The following is a 23,307-nucleotide window of genomic DNA, read 5'->3' on the forward strand; positions in this document are numbered from 1 at the left end:
TAAAGGAATCAATTTTGAGAAAACAATGGCCTTTTATGCCTTTTGCCTTTTATGCCCTTTATGCCTTTTGCCTTTTATGCCTTTTGACTTTTATGCCTTTTGCTTTTTATGCCTTTTGCCTTTTATGCCTTTTGCCTTTTATGCCTTTTGCCTTTTATGCCTTTTGCCTTTTTATATGATTATTCATTGAGGTTTCTCATTTTGGTTCCAATACATTCTGCATATTTTGCGATATTAAAATGGAGTGGGGTGATAAAGAGAACCGAATCGCTGTGATTACACAAAATAGGTATGGAGCGAAATGCAATTTTTACAACTCTCCATACGCGAAAAAGGTAGTCAAAGCAGTTAGGGGTAGAATTTGAAGAAATCCTGTACGAAAGCAAAAGATTTTATCTCGAGAGATGAAGATAGCACCTAGACTCATGTCGCGTATTTTAAAGGATGTCTTAGGACTTGCAGCATTTCTTAACTGATAATTTGAAAAAGAATGGGATTGTAAAATGGAAACAACTACTGAAGCGGTACGCACAGGGAGGTCATAGAAAAATTTTGTTTACGGTTGAGATTTTTTTTACAATTGAGCATTATTTTAACAAACAAAATGACCGTATTTATGCTCAAAGCTCTAAGGAAGCTTCCCAATTAGTCGACAGAGTGCAACATGGGCACTATCCGAATTCAGTGATGGTTTGGTATTAGCTATGAAGGGATGACTGAGCCATAGTTTTGTGAGAAAGGTATCAAAACATCTGCACAAGTGTATCAAGATATATTCTTGAGAAGGTAGTGAAGCCCCTGAACAACACCATGTTCAATAACCAAGATTGGTCCTTCCAGCAAGACTCGTCACCTGATCATAAAGCTCAGTCTACGCAGTCTTGGTTGGAAACGAACGTTTCGGACTTCTTCAGAGCTGAAGACTGGCTGTCGTCTAGTCCCCATCTTAATCCGCTGGATTATGATTTATAGTCAGTTTTAGATATTACGGGTTGCTCTAAACGCCATGATAATTTGAAGTCCCTAAAACAATCTGTACGATTGGCAGTGAAGAATTTTCCCATGGAAAGTATGCGTGCTTCTATTGATAACTGACCTCAACGTTTAAAGGACTGTATTGCAGCCAATGGAGACCACTTCGAATAAGCTTATTTTACTTTTAAATTGTTTTATATTTTTGTATTAAAGTAACACACTTTAAAAGTAATAGGTAAATGTTATTTGCAATAGAATTATTTTTCTTTGTTTCAGTATTTATAGCAAGACTAGGTATATTAAGTAGCTTAGAATGAAGATTAGTGTCCGCTGCGCTCCAACTAGATACGGCAGGTGTAGTCGCAAAGTGCGGCAACTAATACTACGCCCAAGTGGGCGTATTCGAACCAGTCTCGACAGTGTATTACATTGACGTGCCACATGTTCTGTTAAACTTTGCTAATAATTGAAACTAAAATACCGGCCGGGATGCGTAGTAAAACTTTGTAAAAAGAATGCTACAAGAAATAAGAAAGACACTGAGATCACATATCATCAGTAAGTATTTTGTATTTCATTAATTTCTATGTAGGTATAATGTCACGAAGCGGATATGTTCTTAAGTAGTGCGGTATCTAGTTGGAGATCAGCGGAGAACTTCCTTAATATAAGTTTAGTGGAATTTTGAGTATTGACAGTGACACTAACAATATAGGTATAACAAAAAAAATATATTTGATATAAATTTTCAAAAAGGTTATATAAATTACAAGGTAAGGTATATGAGAAAAAAGTTTCGTATGATATAATACCTCTATTTTATATTTTTACTAGCTGACCCAGCAAACGTTGGCATAAAAGGCATTTATTTTCTCAAAATTGATTCCTTTAGAATTCTTTTTGATGTCATTTCTTATACTACTAGATACTACTATCGCTTCGGAAACAAATGGCGCTCTGAGAGAGAAGAAGCGGCGCAAGAAACTCTCCCAGCATTCTTTTTTTATGCGCTCTTTTCAATTAAAATATACAATATTGTACAGTCGCTATAAAATACTCACAATCTAGTCCCAGGCTGTCCGATCATTTAGATATTCAGCAGTGGAGTAATAGGATTTACGACAGAGCCATTTTTTTATAAAACATTTAAATTTATTTATAGATAATGCCTGAACAGTGGCTGGGACTTTATTGTAGAAGTGTATACATTTACCCTTAAAGCTATTATGTATCTTATGAAATGTTGTATTGCCGAAATTAAAATCGCGATACAAAAGTATTACTAAAAAAGAAGAAAACTAATCACAGTCAAAATACTGAAAAAACGATGTAAAATTATTTAAATTAATATAATCCAATTTTTCGTAAAATTACATACTCACCAACAGAGAAATATATTAACAAATTGTAAACATCTTGAAATTATCTATACTATTACATTCAAACACGATCCTTGACCTCCTCGCATACGAAACACAATTGTGTTTTAAATTATAATCATATGCTTGCTGATAATGAACGCGATAAGTCAGTTAGTGACTCGAAACCATTACATGACCGCGTCTTGTATCGCTTTGGTAAATGTAAAATAATGGCACAAAACTAGACTATAATGGCCCTTATTATTAAAAATTGTTTACATAGCTTAAGGAACGTGAATAAAGTTCAACAGTTTATAGTATTCAGTGTAAGTACTTTTAATGTGTACATTGCTTAGTTTTAATCAGTCAACGTTCATTCGACGACCGCATAGCCGAATGGTTAGTGACCCTGATTACTGAGCTGGAGGTCCCGGGTTCGAATCCCGGTAAGTGCAATCATTTATATGATGAATATGGATGTTTTGCTTCCGAGTCATGGATGTTTATATGCATTTATGTATGTTTAAGTAAGTATATTGTATTAAATAAATCGTTGTCTGGTACCCATAGTACAGACCATGCCTAGTTTGGGGCAAGATAATTTGTGTAAAAGTGTGTCAATATTATTATTATTAACATAAATGAATGTAGAGGCAGCAAGTGAAGAAAGTATGTTTGTATAGAAGCAAGTGTCATTCTGTTGTCTCTGCCTACCTCGACGGGAACAAGGCGTGAGTGTATAAATGAATGAATGTTAGTTAACATCCTTATCAAAGACCTAAAACAACCTCTTTAAAAGAACATGCTTAGAAAATTTATAGATACGTCTAGACTCTAAATAGTGTCTTTTTTATGAAAATCAGGGACGAGACGAGCAGGACGTTCAGCTGATGGTAATTGATACACCCTGCCCATTACAATGCAGTGCCCCTCAGGGTTATTGAAAAACCCAAAAATTCTGAGAGGCACTACAACTGCGTTCGTCACCTTGAGACATAAGATGTTAAGTCTCATTCGCCCAGTAATTTCACTAGCTACGGCGCCCTTCAGACCGAAACACACTAATGTTTACACGTTACTGCATCACGGCAGAAATAGGCGCCGTTGTGGGACCCATAATCTACCCGACATCCGCTGCAAAGGAGCCTCCCACTGGTCTTTCTACTAGACAACCGATGAAAACTTTGTATCTCACTTTGTGTTAGTGTGCGTGCGTTTCTCAAAATAGAGGTTTACTGTCAACCCTTCAATTTTTTTCGTTTTCACAGTCTATCTGGAATCTAATCGCATAAATGATCTACAAGAACATGTAATAGTAAGAATATTTTAGGTTTTTTTTTAACAAAAAATTCCAAGTCATGTCTTGTATTCTAGGTAAGTATTACATTTCGTTATAGATTCTCACTTTCATTAAGTAATGTATTACCTTCTGTGGTACTTGTATTTGTTTCCGCAAGAGAGCCCTGAATTACATTATGTTAAAAAATGACAAAACCTCAAACGAAATAGGTATTTAGGTTTACCGAGTATGAAATAGCCGGAATCATACCGCTACTAAGTAAAAATACTTACCTTTTTTTATCAAAACGAAATACTAGATATTATGGTTGTTATTTCGATACCAATTCCAAAAGATACCAAAACGAAACTGAAAACCTTACGTTGAATAAAAACGCGCCTGTAGGACTTACTCTTCCATGAATAACTAAAGTTAATTAATACTTATACGTTTGATAAGCGTTTCAAATCGCCGAACTTGAAAAACAAAAGTATTTGTACTCTTATCTTTAGTTTCTAATTACAAGCTGTTATCTAAATGTATTATGTCATCTACTTGGTTACCCAATCATGCAAATACACATATGATTTGCAATGTTGGTATTAAATAAATAGTTCTAATAGAATACAATAGGTACCTATTACGTCACCTTATGTGACGTTAAATTGACTTGGGAATATAAATAGGTTCTTTTTTATGGAATAGGAGGACAAACGAGCGTACGGGTCACCTGGTGTTAAGTGATCACCGTCGCCCACATTCTCTTGCAACACCAGAGGAATCACAAGAGCGTTGCCGGCCTTTAAGGAAGGTGTACGCGCTTTTTTTGAAGGTACCCATGTCGTATCGTCCCGTCCCGTAAACACCGCACAAGGAAGCTCATTCCACAGCTTTGTAGTACGTGGAAGAAAGCTCCTTGAAAACCGCACAGTGGAGGACCGCCACACATCCAGATGATGGGGATGATATCCTAATTTGTGGCGTGTCGTGCGAAGGTGGAATTCAGCGGCAGGAATCAGGTTGAACAGCTCTTCGGAACACTCCCCGTGATAAATGCGGTAGAAGACACACAATCAAGCGACGTCTCTACGCAACGCCAAGTGATCCAGCCGTTAACAGAGCACTGGGTCCCCGACAATTCGAGCTTCTCTGCATTGCACGCGGTCAAATGGATCGATCTGATACTGGGGTGCGCCAGACCAGAGATGACAGCAATACTCCATGTGTGGCCGGACCTGCGCTTTGTAGAGCGCTAGAATATGGGCCGGCTTGAAATGTTGCCGTGCTCTATTGATGACGCCCAGCTTCTTCGAAGCCAATTTAGCTTTGCCCTCCAGATGGACACGGAATTGGCAATCGCTCGAGATTTCGAGACCCAGTATTCCGATACTAGGCGAGGCTTTAAGGGAAGTGTTATCGAAGAGCGGTGATACGACAAATGGGGTTTATTTAGTGGTAAATGCGCAAACTTGAGTCTTCTGGGGTTAAAATTGGACAAGGTTCAATTTACCCCATTCCGCGACCTTCTCGAGAGAGGACTCGATAGAAGACAAGAGTTTCTCCCGGCACTGGTCGACGTTTTCCCTCGAGAGACCTGCATGGCCCGTGTATACGGCATCACCAGTGCTGTCGTCTGCATAGCAATGTATGTTGGAGGTGTCCAACATATCATTGATATGCAGAAGAAACAGCGTGGGAGATAGAACACAGCCTTGGGGCACTCCAGCGTTCACGGGCTTGGGATTCGAGCAAAAACCGTCGACAACTACTTGTATGCTGCGCCCAGCGAGGAAGCTGGAGGTCCACTTGCATAAGCTCTCGGGAAGCCCAAATGATGGAAGTTTTGAGAGGAGCGCCTTGTGCTATACACGATCAAAGGCCTTCACTATATCCAGGCTAACTGCCAGGCCTTCCCCCTTGCTTTCAATAGCCGCCGCCCATCTATGTGTTAGGTATACCAGAAGATCACCTGCCGACCGACCATGGCGAAATCCGTATTGTCGGTCGTTGATCAACTGGTGACCCTCTAGGTATACCAGAAGTTGGCGGCTAATTATGCTCTCCATGATTTTGGAGAGCAGGGAGGTTATAGCAATAGGCCTGTAGTTTGCCGGATCCGAACTGTCTCTTTTTTTTTGGATCGGATGGACAAGGGCTGACTTCCATGAGTCAGGGACTACGCCTTTTGAATAAGAGTGCCGGAATAAACGCGTTAGCACCGGCGTCAACTCAGGGGTACACGTTCTAAGCACGATTGGAGAAATGCTATCCGGCCCGCTCGACTTCCTGACGTCCAACGAAAACAGAGCTCGCCTAACAGTTTTCTGTCTGAACTGTACTTCAGGCATAGAGCTCTGACACCGCGGGATAGTCGGCGGTGTTTTTTTGTTGTCGTCAAGAGTCGAGTTGGAGGCCAAAAGAGCGCACTGGAGATCGGCTTTCTCTTTTGCCGTATGGGCCAGGGTGTGATTCCTCATGTGCAACGGCGGCATGGACGGCTGGTTGAAGTTACCGAGAGCAGCTTTCGACAACGACCAGAACTTGCGTGTTCCGGTCGGGTAACTGGAAAGCTGCTCGCCGATTTTGACGACGTGCTTTGACGTCGCACGGGCGATTTGCCGCTGATTAAATCTGGAGGCACGGTTATATTTCCTCTTAAGAACTTTGCAGTTCGGATCCTTCGTGCCCAGCGACGCAACCCAAGTTCGATACGCTTGTTTTTTGCAGTCAGATGCTGCTTTAACTGACGCATCGAACCAGCTGTGACCGGCTGTGATCTGCCACCGATCGGTACTACAGAGCTTGGTATAAAAATATCCATGCCCTGCAGTATCACAACGGCTACTGCAACGGCGCAGGCACTTGGATCATCCGAAGGGAAACAAACCGTGCCCCAAGGGTAGGATGCAAAAAAGGAACGCAACCTATCCCAATTTGCTGATTTGTAGTGCCAAACACGGCGGGTCGCTGGTGGTCTGCGACGTTGGCGTCGGATGGGCACTACACTCCTGACCTGGTAACCATCGGGATGTGTAATCAGCAGAAGATCTAATAAAGACGGCATGTGGCTATCCACATCCGAGACCCGCGTTGGCGACTCAACCAATTGGGACAGACCATACGCCAATGCAAAATGATGCACAGATTCGGCATTGTGCCCGTTGAAATCACCCAAGACTACGATTTATGCGGAGGGGATCTGTGCAAGCACGTCGTCAATTGCCGTTTGAACGCAGCCCATGAGGTGATCGGTTTCTGCGTTACCTCTATGGGACCTGTAGACGCACGCATAGATGCGGACGCGGTCCACTAAATCTACGCGGAGCCAGAGAGTAGACAGGTCCCTACCCTCAAAATTCCCGAGACGGCGACAGCAGATATCCTCCCTAACGTACACACATAACCCAGCATGATGCATAAAATTGTGCTCAATTTTGTACCCCGGGGACTATAAATATGATGTATCGCTAGGTCGAGATATCTGCGTCTCCGTAAGGAAATACAAGGCCGGCTGCGCCGTCTCAAGGTGGTGGTGGACGGCGTTTAAGTTGGAGTGAATTCCCCTGATGTTACAAAAGTCCACATTAAGCGTGGAGCGGGGTTTCATGGTGTTACTGCCTCGTTTGTCCTTGGTCATGCGCGGTACTGTGCCCTCCCCAGAATACGAGGGGCAGCCCGAGCGGGAATGCTCGGGGAGGGATTCTCTGGCTCTGCAGGAGCCGGTACCCTCCTGGGGTAATTTATCTTTATGCACCGCTCTCATATTTTTTGTTGGGAGGAAGGGGTGGGGGGGGGGGATTGGCCTCCGGTTCTCGACACTAACCTATGCGAAACATAGCGGCACTAGGCCGCATCTTCACGCCGGTATTCTGTGCGAGTGTGGTAAGTAACCCGGACGAGTCTGGCCCGATTGTGCTGACGTCAAAAGACGGTAGCGTGACTCTCCCACTTTCAATAAGCCCGTAGTCGCCTCTTACGACACCCTAGGGCCTGGGACTACCCTATTTTTTTTACGCCCCGGGGAAGCACAGGGCAAAATAAATAGATGTGAGTTAAACTGTGTCCTCATCAATGACTCCAAATTTAATGGAATTTTCTTAAGATTTTCATTTACTAGCTCATCCTGAAGTACTCTTAAATGTCATATTTTTTAATAGATTTTTATTACATACAAAATTACTAGCTGACCTGGCAAACGTTGTTTTGCCATATAAATTATATATGTAAACGTTCCTTGAGCTTCAACGAATCTATTACGAAAGATTTCATTGAGATCGGACGAATAGTTTAGGAGTTATTAGGGAATATACAAACATACATTCTCTTTTATATATATATAGATTTACTATATTTAAGTTGATTGCTGTTATTTGTGAAATTGACTGTATATCATCTTGTATATTTCGTGTAGGTACAAAAATGTATCTGGATTTGTTTTCAAATGAATAAATAAACCGGCTTCGAGTCGATCGCATTGCATTATCAGTTTCAGAGTTATAAATATAATAAAGAGTGAAAAAGTTGGCATATTTTTATATATATTAAATATTTTTACTAATACATATTTAGAATAGAACTCCAGGATAGGCAAAGACTGTGTATTAACATTTTTTATGGTATAGGAGGACAAACGAGCGTACGTTACACCTGGTGTTAAGTGATCACCACACCACCCCATTCTCTTGCAACACCAGAGGAATCACAGGAGCGTTGCCGGCCTTCAAAGAAGGTGTAATCGCTTTTTTTAACATAGTACAAATAGCAAAAGTAGTCGTTAAAAACTGGTACATAAGCGTAAGGCTACATCTATGAAACTAGGTAGTAGTGTTTAAATGACAAAATCAACGGGATAATCCCAAAACTCACTTCCCCGGAAAGATAAGAATACTTTTTGACTTTTGGAAGACTGTATGGCTTTTTCCACTCCTATGACCATTTCAATAAAGCACTGCTTATTGATTGTCTCAGTAGGTAGTACATATTTTCTCGAATTTCCCCAGATTTTCTCGATCTCTACAGTCAATTTAATTCGCCACTATTTAAACACAATAATTATGAAGCGGTAAAGATAATAACTACCTAGATACTGTTAGAAAACCATTTATTTGTAACGCCAAGTTGATAAGAACTTGCCTCCTAGATAACACATATTTTAAGGTGGTTTAATAATTGTAAATAACACGTAAATATTTTCAAATGAAACCAATATTTAAAGTCTTTTACCTAATTTACTGAAAATGTTTGTTATACCTGAATTATGCTTCTTTTATTTGGTGAACATTAACATAAATCTTAAATAATTTATACGTCTAAAAAGAGCTGAAGACCTGCTAGACAGCCGATGAAAACAGGCCAGATTTATTACTTGAGTGTGCATGACAAGCTAAGTCTTACACTCTCGATTTGTATGTCACTTTGTGTTAGTGTGCATGCATTTCTTAAAATAAAGGTTAACAGTCATCCTTAATTTTATTCGACATTTTCACAGCTGTCACAGTCTATCTAGATTTATAAATGATCTAAGCATTATTTTTATATCTCGACATGTTTTTATTCCGATCCACCGTCTCTGAGAATCGAGAAGTCAAATATCACAGCTGTTATAAGATCAGTGCCAGGCTCCTTTTCACAGCATGCCGGCTAAGCGGCTATATTATGGGTACCACAACGGCGCCTATATCTGTCGTGAAGCTGTAATGTGTAAACGTTATTGTGTTTCAGTCAGAAGGGCGCCGTAGTTAGCGAAATTACTGGGCAAATGGCACTTATCATTTTATGTCTCAAGGTGATGAGCGCAATTGTAGTCAGAATCGCTGAGAAGTTTTGGGGTTTTTCAATAATCCTGTCAATTACCAACAGCTGAACGTCCTGATCGTCTCATCCCTAATTTTCATAAAAAAGAAATCAATTCAGCCTAAGTTTTTTAGGTGTATGCTTTTTAACAAGTATCCTATAAGTAGACAGAATTCCGTTTTATTTTCTAGAGGTATACTCGAAAATGGAGTCGAGTCAACAATATTTATATAGAGCAGAGAACTAACGCAAAATTCACATCACATCACAGATGGATACATGTTACTAATGCAGCAAACAAGATTGTCGCATTTAAACTATCTGACATTGGAGAAGGAATACGAGAAGTAGTTATTAAAGAATGGTAAGAATTAATCTTAATTATTTAAAAAAAAAATACCATAACAGCAAGATCTAGGACGTAAATTCAATTTCATTTTCATGCAAGAACTAAGTACTAGAAACATACTTAACATATTTTTTTTTTATTTATCATATTACACATACCGATATAAAACTAGGTGAACTTAGCTTCTAAAAACACAAAGGTAAATAACTATTGCTAATAACACTTAATAATACGGCACAACTCACAACTTATGCTATAAATTAAATGAACAACAGTGAAAATATTTTTAAAGACATAAAAACTAATAAATATAACTTATAAATATGACTTAGCAGGTTCAAATTATCTTAGCTACTATAGTTTTTGTAATAGATAATCTTTTAGTCTGTTATTAATGTTTTTAGTATTTAAATTTTGCCGTTCAAAGAAGGGCAGCTCATTTAGCAAGCGAGGTAGTAGATATTTTTATTTTTAATAAAAATATTAAAATAAAAACGTTCACAATAAAATTACATTGTTCACCCAGGGTAAAGGTGAAAGTCTCCAAATTCCTACCTCCTAAAAGTCTTCCAAATGATATATAATTAGTTATAGTTATCCAAATCAATAATATGCTAGCAAACAATAGCGTAGGTCTATATCTGAATAAATGAAAACCATCAACCACCAACGTGTGCACAAAACTAAACGTTTAGAATGACATTTAGGAATTGTACGTGTAAGCTGAAGAAACAAACTTTTGACTGGAAGTCTTAGCATTTTACACAAACGTTAAGGGATGAAAAAAATACCGCACTTCGTTTCTAGAATGTTAACCGATGCGCAAATAAATAAGACTGAATTACTTTTCTCGAGCTATTTTAAAACTGTCACAACAAGACCCTAGAAATTTCTAGGCTCGATTTATAACCATGGATGAAACGTGGTTCACTATTATGATCCAGAAACAAAATAACAGTCTATAAAAGTAACCCGGACAATTTAAATAGCAGTACAACATGGTGAACAAGTTCGACCCGAAATTGATAATTTGAACTTACTATTGATTTGTATATATTATATACCTACTGATTACAGTGATCATTAACATTTTTACACATTATTGCTTCAAATGTTGCCGTATTATTTATAACATGTAGCATATTAGCTACTGCTCTGTAGTAATTTTTTAACAAAGAAAATAATATGATTTTAAGTACCTAATAGTCGTACTTACATAATAATATTGTTTTATTATTTCGAGTTAGTTGAATGTAGCAGCACTTAATTTCAACACTTAAATTACTGGCACGCTAATCTTACAAATGAATTACGATGCCAACCGACTTGTTGTGAGCGTAAAACTAAAACTATAACTCGACAACGGTCAAAAAATTGGTTTGGTCTTTTTACTCCTAACAGTTTTTGTATATTGCGATCTCGTTTGTGCTCGGTGTTATTATTTGCGTGTCACATCCAGGTATATAACTTTATCCTAGTTTGTAAGGGATCTTCTCCACTCTCAATATTTTTATGCCCGCTATGTTAGAAATCAATGCGAATTACTAGTACTTCATACGATTCTTATTACTAGCAACAGGCTATTGATTTTCCCAGTCTTTCAAAACAAATTCAGTAAGTACCAACGTCGTAGATGTTTTCAGATTTTTTTTTAATAATCCCTGACCAAAATCTTGTAAAAAGTTTTAATTTAGATCGTAAAAATGCAAATACTTTGTTAACTCATTTCACTGATACGCAATAATAGTAATAATGGTACCAATTTTAGAAATGACACTGAAACCAATAATAATAATAATAGCAATACAAATAATAACTGTATCAATCACAGGTTTGTCAAAGTTGGTGATAAAGTGCAACAATTCGATAACATTTGTGAGGTGCAAAGTGACAAAGCCTCTGTTACAATCACCAGTCGTTACGATGGAGTTGTCACACGATTATATAACCAAGTGGACGAGACTGCGATGGTTGGTAACCCCCTGGTTGACATCGAGATGGAAGATGCAACAGAAGGTAATTTATAGTATTTTTTAGTCGAAAAGAGGGAACCTCGTTAGATAGCAACAAACCACTCAACGCACAAATTTTAAAATCAAGCAATGGTATACATTGTTTCCACCAAAGTTCGTTATAATATTTATTAATTTATCTAGTTTATGTAACTCAGAAGAAACCGATAGCCAAATGTTCTTAATCGCCAATTATTTACAGTTGACTGAATGCTAACTGTTCCCCCAACTTCATTGGGGTGAATCTCGGGTGGAAAAAGTTATATATTTTGGTTTTGTAGGTAAATCATAAAATAAACGTAAAATTTTAGTCATAAGATAGCTTCTTTCAGTACAGAATTTGATTTAGAATCTAAAGAATGTCTTCTACGTTACACGAACTAAACGAAAAGACGAAATTTTGCAAAAATATTTTAACGTTTTTTTACTTATTTATCTTATCTACCGAGCGCGATGTTCAGTACTTTATTTGTAGAAAAATAGTAACGCATAGACTGCAATTTTTTTATGCAGGTAAGTATACAATAAATTTTATGTGATCTTTTATCCATACTTCTCGATATTTGTGAACCATTGTAAAGCTCGTTGGAATTTTATACATTTCTACATTGATATCCAGATCCAAAAATAACCCTTACACTTTCAGAATGGGATGAACCTCGCAATTTCTGGAGCCATCTTTGCCAGATGCCATTTTGTAAATATATACAAAATTATCGAAAAACGGCAAACCATCAATACTGACAACATAATTTATCGTTTTTCGATCGTATCTCGATGTCGATAAACTGCCGGCAAATTGAAATATAATATTTTTATTCAATGATGGATATTTTTATCTCATAATATTTAAAGAATCTTATAACAATATGAAAGGTTATATATTAGAATAATGACTGCATGAAACTCGGAGGGCCTTTTTTTGTTACAATTACATTACATAAAATATTTATTTCATTAATTAGCCTTGTGGTTGAATTCTTAAGGTGGGGATAAATCTATCGTTTTAAATACTTTTATGTAATAGAAACCTTTATAACATAAACATTTCGAAGGATCAAACCTTTGGGACTTCAAATAAGGACTTCAAAACAAATTGCATGAAAACTGTACATCGCCATCACGGTGCACGGAGATTTTACTTAGCATAAAAATATTTAAAGTAAAAAACGCTAGGTTACACCCGTATGAGATGCATATGGTCTATTTAAATAATCCACACCTGAACGTCAATACAGAAAAAATCATTAAATATCAAAAATATACGAATATATTTTTCAATTATTTGAACTAAATATTTACAGATTCGCAGACTCAAGATCCCATAAAGACAGTTGGAGAGACTATAAAAACTTCAGACGCTAATAATTCCGTTATTAAACAGGGAAAAGTACTCACAACTCCTTCTGTTAGAAGAATTGCTTCCCAGTTTAAGGTATAGTAAATATTTATTTTTAACCGACTTCAAAAAAGGGTGAGGTTCTCAATTCGCCGGTATGTTTTTTTTATGTTTGTTATCTGAAAACTTTCAACTGGGTGAACCAATTTTGATAATTCTTTTTTAATTTAAGAGCTGGTGCTTTCCGTATGGTCCCATTGTAGTTTGGTCCAGATCTGACAAAGGCATCCATGACAAAACAATGAAAGTTTTAAATTTTCTATGCGTATGTGGACGACAAATTTACGATAACCAAATATCGCGCCAACCGATTTCGATGATTCTTTTTTTATTGGAAAGGATATACTTCAAAGATAGTTGGTGAGAGTTTGGTTAGGATCTGATTACGGAAACCATGACAAAGTAACGGAACTCTTCAATTCTTAGGAGCAAATTAACGAGATCGGCCGAATCTTTTTTATGCTATCCGGATATTTAAGCCACCTAGGATTAGATTAATTAAATAGATTGTATAAAAATACGCAATTAGTTTTATACTCTTAGTGCATATTATATCTATTGTTTTGGAATAGCGCTTTGAAGTCGGTTGTTTTTTGTTAAAAAAAATTTATAACACAATAAAACGTATTTTACAAATATTTAGTACCATACCAGACAGTATTTTGACAATATTTACAGGTAGATCTGAGCACAGTGCAAGCTACTGGTCGAAATGGAAGGTTACTCAAAGAGGATTTGCTGGCATATCTTAACATGACATCTGACAAATCAAATGAAGTTCCTGAACCTGCAAAAAAATCTATTCCAAAGTATACACCAACAAGAGAGTCAAAGTCAGATGCTGTTACAGAAGATAAAGTGGTTCCTGTTTCAGGATTTACAAAAGCAATGGTGAAATCTATGACAGAGGCCATGGTAACTAATTTAAAATTCATTTCTATATTAAATGTTCTGCCATCGATGGAAATATTTATACCAATGCTACATATTATATGAATGACTACAATGTCTCTTATGCAGATATTTTTTGATCGTAATTGATACGTCCTGCCCATATGCAATGCCGCTCAGGATTCTTGAAAACACCAAGAAATTCTGAGCGGCACTTCAACTGCACTTGTCGCCTTGAGACATAAGCATATGTTAAGTCTCATTTGCCCAGTAATTTCACTAGCTACGGCGCCCTTCAGACAAAAATACAATAATGCTAACACTTACTGCTTCACGGCAGAAATAGGCGCCGTTATTATAATATATATGTTCTTCTAAATATAATAATGAAGCTGCAACCATAATTTTCTACCAATTTTACCAGTTAAACAGCAGCTATTGTGTGATCTTAGTATTTTAAAAAAACTGACAATTATGAAAAAGAAGACAGTTATTAAAGGACTGAAGACGGACAACAATTTAAATATTTTCGTAGAATTTTTTGCTCATAGAATTACTAAAAAAGATTAAAATTACGGACCGAACCAACAAGCTGAAAAATTTAATTAGAAAATACGAAAACAATTTTTTTTTTTATATTTTAAAATGAAGCTCGATTTCTTCAAATAATTTGCAAGGGAATAGATTTTTTCAAATATTTTATAAATTGACTACGAGATTGTTTGTACATAAATTGATTGATTATAAAAAAGATTAAAATTACGGACCGAACCGACAAGCTGAAAAATTTAATTAGAAAATACGAAAACATTTTTTTTTTATATTTTAAAATGAAACTCGATTTCTTCAAATAATTTGCAAGGGAATAGATTTTTTCAAATATTTTATAAATTGACTACGAGATTGTTTGTACATAATTTGATTAATTATAAAATTAATGAACTTATCAAAATTGAAATCGTGTAAGACATTGACTATTTGACGTTTGAGTGTGTCTGGTGCATCATTTTACATTTTACATATTATATTGTAATTTGAAATGATTTGTAAATCGATGTACTTAAATGTAAATCTTGATATAAAAGAGTGGCAATGAGTTTCTTGCCACTTCTTCTCATTAGCTCAACCCTTTACGAAGTGGCGGTAGATTCAATAAGATTTTTTTTTGACATTCATAAGTGTCATTTCCGTGACCTACGTGAATAAACTGATTTAGAATTGATTTAATTTGAGAAATTTTCCATTCGACATGTAGACCTCTAGTCTACCACTAAAGAGAATTTAAGTTCATTAAAAAATAGGCTTCTAGGCACAATGAAGCAACTCACGAAGATAAGTAAAGGTTTTTATTAATCAGTTTCAAAATTATTTATAAGATCTTAAGCTATTTTTCTTCGTTTTAGAATTGACTTTTATGTTTTAAATTCCAGAAAATACCTCATTTCGGATTCTCTGACGAATATAACGTGACAAAGCTCGTGGAATTAAGGGAAAGTTTGAAGCAATTGGCTCGGGACAAAGGAGTTAAGCTGACATACATGCCAATCATCGTTAAGGCCGTGTCCTTAAGCCTCCACACCTATCCTATTCTTAACAGCAGTCTCGACAGTACTTACGAAAATCTCATCTACAAAATTAGTCATAACATCGGGGTGGCAATGGATACCCCAAACGGTTTGGTGGTTCCAGTTATAAAGGTAATCAATTTATATATAGTTTCAAATTCAAATTCAAATATTTTTATTCAAAATAGGATGTAACATGACTTATTGAAAGTCAAAAACTACCACCCATTCCATAATGAATGCCTCAGACCTGAAAAGAATGGGCGCAACAAACTCAGCGGGCTTTTTTTTTCAATGAAGTAATATTGTACAATTAAACTTATTATTTAATAGCCAGAGGGCGGTCACTCCATTCCGAATCTGTGGTATCATTAAGAAAGTCATTTATGTTTTTTTTTTTTTTTATTTATTAATATACAGTTTCTTCTTAAAATAATACAAAGTCCTGTAAAACTGTTTACACAGTTTGTCTACAGGATCGAGCGATTATACTAACCTTCTTCTAACCTAACTTCATCGTGCATCTGTTGTGTTAGAGTTATTTCATAAACTGTATTAATTAGAAAGTCGCCATAACAACGAAAAATAAAAAGTTGGTTTCTTTACAGTACGACTCAGACTTGACCGTTTTTTAATTTGTTATTAACTTAGTAACAAGTAATGTTTTTGGTATAATGAGAATACCCGGACGACCTTGCTCGGATTTTTAAGAAGGTACAAAACTTGAACAAAGAAGAACTAATAAGACATCTGTATTCGAACCGGGGTCTTCTGCTTTTCGGATCCTGTCTCATGTCCAAAATGAGCTATTATAGTCTTGTATATAGTGGAGAAATTTACCTTTGTATTCTAATGTTATTGTAGCAGTTTCTCATTAAAACACGCATAAAACTACATTTTTTAAAATTGAATCCAGAATAAAAATGAAAACTATATTAAAAGTAGTAATAATAAACACGATAATAAATAAATAAATAAATAGATAATGTACCTGTAATAATATAACGAGTAGGTTCAATCATTGAAGAAATTGGAGTTAGTACCAATTATAACTCTCATCATTTGTTTCAGAATGTTCAAAATAAAAGCATAATAGAAATATCTCATGATCTCAATCATTTTCAAGAGAAGGGTGCAAAGGGACAACTCGGACTCAGCGATATATCCGGTGGCACATTCACAATTTCCAACATAGGCATTGTAAGTGAAAATACGCCAGAATAAGGTAGTTCATTATTCCCTGTATCTAAATTATGATGTTGTATTTTAGGTGGGAGGAACATACACAAAACCAATCATTTTACCACCTCAAGTGTCAATCGGCGCATTAGGAAAAATTCAGGTAAATATTTTTGGCAGTGTCATTATATAATTTTTAAGTGTCATTAAACTATTAAAATATTATGATAGATTTAACAGCGACCCTGCGCCCTTATCAGAATACGTGGGTAATCGGCGAGGTTATTTAAGAAATAAACATCAATAGTTACGTACAATCAAATCATAATTGGTCTTCTATAATTCAAATCACTTTACAATCGCATCTCAAACGGATTAAATCGGATAACAAAATATGGCTGGACGATCCGTCGTTAACGTCCGGTCGGACCGCTGCTCGTTCAAAAAGTGACAAGCAACATGGCCGCCCAACGAACCGACGACATTCTGTCAGAGCGACAGGTACCTCTCACTCCCGCACGTCAAACTGTTTTTCTTGAAAGATTAAGGCGCCACAGTTGCGCTGCCAGACGTCAGTGACAGATACCTCTCGCTCTTGCCCATCAAGGTTTCTCTTTCTATCGAAGAACTAAGGCGCTACAGTTGCGCCGTCAGATTTATTTTCTGTCTCTGTAGTATATTTCTTTAATTTTCTATTTGATCTATTAAGTTCTCTAGCGTTTTATGTAACCGCCTCTAACATCAATACTGCAGCACCAATGAAAAACGGATTTTTTCGCTTACACTTTTGCCGTTTCTGTAGAGCTCTTTGCATGATGATTTTATTACGAATTAGACAAATAACATATATATTTTTACGTTACAAAACATAGAACGAATCTAACAGATACTTTAACATCTCGTAAACTCATCTAGTTTAGCACAGCAACAAAACATAGAATTCCATAAAATATATCACATATGTATTTATGTTAACAGGTATTACCAAGGTTTGACGAGGAAGGAAACGTTACCAAAGCCCATATTCTCACGGTCAGTTGGTCAGCGGACCATAGAGTCATAGATGGAGTAACAATGGCACGGTTTTCAAACCAAGTGAAAGATTACTTAGAAAATCCAAACAAACTTCTACTAGATCTTTAATCTTGATAGAATCACTGACAAGATTTTGTTGAACCCAAACATTGAAATAAAACAATTGTTATTGAGAGTTTTTCATTTTATTGTCACCTTCGTAAAACTTCAAAACGAGTTACTTTGAAATATGCGATTGTCCATTCAGGAATGCAATTCGGTGTATACTCTCGATGAAATCTTGCAAATATTTCTGTGAATATTAGTGATTCGGCTTCATTTCTATGTATTGGTGCCCATTTCAGCGCTAGAAACGCCATGTCTATGTCACAAAACCTTTTATCTGAAACAGTAAATAATAATTCGATAAGTTCGGCAATTTATCGATCTCTACTGAATTTAATTGCACATTGCATCCCCAAGTGCAAGAGATTAAGTCTTACAAAACAAGAAAGACTTTTCACACTATTTCCCATCTTGTACGTAATAATGTTCCCAAAATTATCAATCCTTTTTTTTTAAAGATTTTTTTTTATTTTGAAACGTATGAGTAGTAGTAGAGAAGACAAGATGGAAAATAAAAAAAATTAACTTAACATAGAGATAAACAAGCAATAAATAATGAAACATTTCGACTATTAACGATTAAAAAATGGTCCCAACTCGCTAAGTTTGAGCATGTTTGCTGGTATTTAAAACCAACGCTGGTCTTCCGTTGGGCTATTTGATGACGTCACGCTAAATATTTAGATCTTTATATAGAGCAAAACTTTTAAATGGTAGCAAACTAAAATTAACGTGGAATAAAAAGTAAATCATTTATACTTACATATGTAACGCTTTAAATATTATGGGACTGAAGAAAAAAATAAGAGGTTGTGTGGCATTAATCGACATCGACAAAAAAGGAACTGTTTAACTTAAAAAAATTAGTAAATCTTGAGATGCTGATATGTAAATATGAAACTAGATTAATCCATGGATATTGTTAATTTTATAATCGTTGTTGTAAGCAGTGGAAGACTCTTTGTACGAGATACCGGGGAGGTGATTACCAAAACAGCACCATTCTGTTCCGTGAAACAGTAATTTGCACGAATGCAAATTAAATTATTAAATTTGTAACCAAAATTTATGAACGAAGCGGGCCTTGAACCCGAGGCGCGGTTTCGGGTTCCGTCCGAGCTCTCTTACCAACTGAGCCAACCGTTCTAGTGACGCATAGATCGTAAATCTTGGTATGTTTAAATCAACTCTCAGGGTGTGGCTAAATCTACAGGATCTACTTTTCAGTTGATAACCTGCTCAACCCTGATACTTGCATATAAAGAAATTGACTTGATATGTAGCTCTTTCAAATGTGCACTCCAATACTTGGCGCATTACCTATCGCAGCACCAGGTGAACGTTATGCTTACTTAATAATTTACTATGGTTAAGTAAGAGACTTAAAAAATGAGTAAATCTGGAAATGGTGATATGCAACATTTACCAATGGGACGCTCCTTTGCACAGGATGCCGGCTAGATTATGGGTACCACAACGGCTCCTATTTCTGCCGTGAAGCAGCAATGTGTAAACATTACTGTGTATCGGTCTGAAGGGCGCCGTAGCTATTGAAATTACTGGGCAAATGGGACTTAACATCTTATGTCTCAAGGTAACGAGCGCAGTTGTAGTGCCGCTCAGAATTTTTGGGTTTTTTCAAGAATTCTGAGTGGCACTGTAATTTAATAAGCATGGCGTATCAATTACCAACAGCTGAACGACCGGCACGTATCGTCCCTTATTATCAATAAAATAAAGACAATCAAATGAATAAATGAGCGTACCAGCGATACGAATGAAATAAACTTTCCTTGGTGACGTTATCTGAATATCTTCGTTTTTCAATGCCAGCAGCGATCTCTGTTTGTCGCTCCAGTTTCTCTCAAGCTCTCTCAGTAAACTTAGGCGTGCCGGCTTCGTCAACAACCCATTGAGGTCTTTTAATTGGCCATCACTTATTATTTGCGTTACCCGAGAGATTGCCTTAAAAATATAATAATCAGTTTCAAAATTCTTATACAATAAGAGAGGTTTCACACTACGTCCGATCAGAGTCCGATCCGTATCCGTGGAAATACAGATCTAGAAATCTCGGACCGAATTCGGATATTAGTTACGCACTAGTCCGATCTTTGATCCAAATCCAAGCAATTCTACTACTCTTTGGCATACGGAATTTTACGGAAAGCCACACCAGAACATTCACGTTGTTGATCATGAATCCTTTTCAATCGGCGTCAACATCTGGCAATGCTATTGTACATATGAAGACGCAGAAGAAATAAAGAATTCTAGGTGCACCCTCTCTTTTTTGTTTGAAAAGAGCTTATTACAATCACCACGCAGTGTTACGTGCAGTGTGCGAGCGTTCATACAATTAATACTGTGGCTACTTTGGTCCGTCAATAATCTTCTAATCCATAATAAAACCGATCTGGACATATGGAATCCAACTGTGGTCGACAGCCAGCAAATCCAACATTATGTGTCTCCAGAGAGCTCAAAACAGTATACTAAGTGTACTTTCATCGGCGCCTTGGTACGCTCGTAACTCGGAAATCCATGAGTATCTGGAAATCCCAACCATATTTGACGAAGTAAAACGATACTCAACTAATAAGGCTCGTTTGACAACTCACCCAAACCCGCTATCCAGTATGCTCTTGCAGCAAAATCCAATTAGAAGACTCAAGAGAGCCGATGTGCTACTTAATTAAGGGGAAATGGGGCAGTGGCTCCACCTCGCCAAACCTCAACCTCTTGCAACTCACCTGATTATAGTCTTGAAGACTGATCGCAGGTCTAAATAACGGAAAAAAAAATCTTCTCCGGAATAGAGATTATTATTTACGGACACGCAAAGCAAATTGATAAAATATCTCCTAATAATTTAAAACGCTTTCATACCATTGACTGCTTTGTAGATAAGGAAATTGCTTATGAAATAAACGAAATAATATTTGATTTTCGTAATGTACAATATATTCTAAGTTGGTGAAATAACCACCGATGGAAAATTTTGAAATAATGGAATTCAAAGCAATATGATTAAAATAAGTAGTATCCCCCTAATTGAGTTCTCATCATCATCATCAGCTGGAAGACGTCCACTGCTGGACAAAGGCCTCCCCTAAAGATCGCCATGACGTCCTGTCCTGCACTGCCCTCATCCAACGTATTCCGGCAATCTTGACGAGATCGTCGGTCCATCTTGTTGGGCATACCAACACTTCGCCTTCCGGTACGTGGTCGCCTTTCGAGGACGACTTTACGGCCGCAACGGCCACCTGTCCGTCGAGCTATGTGCCCTGCTCACTGCCACTTCTGTTTCGCAACCATCTGGGCTATCATAATGGGTGACTTTGGTTCTTCTACGGATCTCCTCATTTCTGATTCGATCTTGCACGGAAGCTCTCCATTGCCCACTGAGCTGAACTTCCTCATAAGGCCCATTGTTAGCGACCACGTCTGCTGGTTGTATAATTCTGGTTTTATAATTAATTCAGATATAATTGTTTTTCATTTTTTTAAATGATCCAGTTACCTGCTTTGTACCAAGTTTGAATTCTTTTTCCCGAAAAGTCGGATCCCAAGCTCGTCTTAAAACAGTGAAGTCTATTTTATTCAAAATCCATTTGAACGGATTTTGTAATAATATTAATTTGGGAATACGCCTTTTGTTCTTCTTTGGTATGTTTTCATTAGATTTGAAAACATGAGACCTACAAATGGTCTTCAAAATGTTATATTGTGGCTTTGAAACATCTAATATATTACAGTCTTTGTTAAAATGATTTTTAGGTCCCAACTGACGAAAATTTAGAGATTCTTGCTGCATAGATGAAAGAGATCGGGAAAATAACTGTTGACATTGTGAAATATGAGAAGTACACTTTAAATATAGGTTTGTTTTAGTAAATGGTAAATTTTTTGATGATGCGAATCGCGTTACAAGTGTACTGTATTTTGTGGCTAACAATGAAGTTCGGAATGCCATCTGTAATGTAGAAATTGACCTTAAAATCATACATTGAAACCAAAACAATAATAATATAGTTTATGACTTAAATTTAAATAAAATTACCATACTCTTTTGCAGCGATTTCGCAACTTATTTTAAATGTTAATTAACTTGAATAATTTATAATTTTTGAATATTTCCATAGTAAATGGTGGGTAATACTAATATTACATGTTTTACTCAAATGACAATAAACATCATAACAAAACCTATATAATATATTGATGACAGATTTCTTTTATCAGTTTTTAATAAGTTTCTAATGTAAGCCGATCACTTTCTTGACTTAAAGCTATTTTTATGGTACTTACGCCGTAACGATTTTTCAACCTGTGCGTCGTAGAGCGATTTCAATGCATTTTTTTTTAATTTAGAGGGGTCATGGACGTTATACTAAACATTTTAGATTTTATCTTTGTATATTAAGTCCCTTTTTTTAACGAGGAGGAAAGACATTAACGTACTACGCCTGCGCACTATATAGCACGTCAAATGTGGGACTCAACCACTTAGACTATCTTCTATTCAGATAAAAGTTGGATTAGTTTGGTAATACCCACTAAAACCTCCTCAAAATATTAGAGTTCCCTTTTTTGAGAGGTTTTCCGAGATCGTAACAGGGAATTTCACCGGAGATCCTCTGGGAAGTGGCCACCAGTCAGCCAGTGGCCTTTTACCGGATGCCAGAGGGAGCTGGGGTTGAAAGGTTCTCTTGGACCCCTCTTCTGCTCCATCCTGCTGCCGTTTGAAAGGCATCTGATGCCTTCACTCTAATTCATTCAGCTTCCTCCTTCTACAGCATAACGTGCTCACAGAAGGAAGAAGCCGCATTCCAAGCCTCTTCGCTGCCCAGCATGCTCTTAAGGTCCTGGCCGATCACTAACCATAGGTCTTGACGCCTCGTTTCCCACGCGACACAATCTCGGAGGGTGTGATCGGCCGTATCCTCATCACAATTGTGACACCGAGGTGACCTGTCTTTCCTGACAACCCGGCAAAATTGCCGTCCAAAGCAACCATGGCCCGATAGCACCTGCACCAGGTGGAAGGAAGACTGGAAGCGTATGTTACAAAATTTGAAAGATGCCATTGAGTGTCAAGATGCCATGCACACAAGCATCTAATAGTTGCCTTATAATAAAAAAGCTACTTTTCTTAGGTAGTGCCGTAACTAGTTGGAGCGCAGCGGAGAGCAATCCTTAATCTAAGATTATAGTATACTTATTAAAATTCTGAGCAGGTTGGGAGAAATGCCATCTGCACCGCTCGACTTCTCTACGTCCAATAAAAACAGGTCGTCTAAACTGTACTTCCGGCATAAAGCTCTGACAACGTGGGATGATTTTTTCCGATGTTGTCAA

At 37.0% G+C, this 23,307-nt stretch overlaps 2 protein-coding genes across 2 annotated transcripts; one reads left to right on the forward strand and one right to left on the reverse strand.

Moving 5' to 3' along the window:
• Positions 1 to 2,497: 2,497 nt before the first annotated feature.
• Positions 2,498 to 18,013, forward strand: LOC126977561 (lipoamide acyltransferase component of branched-chain alpha-keto acid dehydrogenase complex, mitochondrial). Its single transcript, XM_050826407.1, has 9 exons — positions 2,498 to 2,662; positions 9,600 to 9,772; positions 11,589 to 11,773; positions 13,074 to 13,204; positions 13,847 to 14,083; positions 15,490 to 15,756; positions 16,696 to 16,824; positions 16,895 to 16,966; positions 17,782 to 18,013. The coding sequence occupies exons 1-9, from the start codon at positions 2,588 to 2,590 to the stop codon at positions 17,944 to 17,946; spliced, it is 1,434 nt and encodes a 477-aa protein (XP_050682364.1). The 5' UTR covers positions 2,498 to 2,587; the 3' UTR covers positions 17,947 to 18,013.
• LOC126977562 (m-AAA protease-interacting protein 1, mitochondrial-like) lies at positions 18,008 to 22,139 on the reverse strand. The gene is made up of 4 exons (XM_050826408.1): positions 22,010 to 22,139; positions 21,470 to 21,922; positions 19,710 to 19,908; positions 18,008 to 18,220 (listed from the first exon to the last, which is right to left on the reverse strand). The coding sequence occupies exons 1-4, from the start codon at positions 22,010 to 22,012 to the stop codon at positions 18,030 to 18,032; spliced, it is 846 nt and encodes a 281-aa protein (XP_050682365.1). The 5' UTR covers positions 22,013 to 22,139; the 3' UTR covers positions 18,008 to 18,029.
• Positions 22,140 to 23,307: the final 1,168 nt, after the last annotated feature.

This window comes from Leptidea sinapis, chromosome 45, assembly GCF_905404315.1.
Source record: "Leptidea sinapis chromosome 45, ilLepSina1.1, whole genome shotgun sequence".
Lineage (NCBI taxonomy): Eukaryota > Metazoa > Arthropoda > Insecta > Lepidoptera > Pieridae > Leptidea > Leptidea sinapis.

Excerpts from the sequence above, each read along its gene's own strand:
- LOC126977561 (XM_050826407.1), top strand. The coding sequence starts at position 2,588 with ATGGCCCTTATTATTAAAAATTGTTTACATAGCTTAAGGAACGTGAAT. Across the intron at positions 2,663-9,599 it reads AACAGTTTATAGTATTCAGT|AGGTATACTCGAAAATGGAG; the intron begins GTAAGTACTTTT and ends TTTATTTTCTAG. Across the intron at positions 9,773-11,588 it reads GAAGTAGTTATTAAAGAATG|GTTTGTCAAAGTTGGTGATA; the intron begins GTAAGAATTAAT and ends TATCAATCACAG.
- LOC126977562 (XM_050826408.1), bottom strand. Across the intron at positions 19,909-21,469 it reads TCAAACTTGGTACAAAGCAG|GCAATCTCTCGGGTAACGCA; the intron begins GTAACTGGATCA and ends TATATTTTTAAG. Across the intron at positions 18,221-19,709 it reads TTATTTCATTCGTATCGCTG|ATAAAAGGTTTTGTGACATA; the intron begins GTACGCTCATTT and ends TTACTGTTTCAG.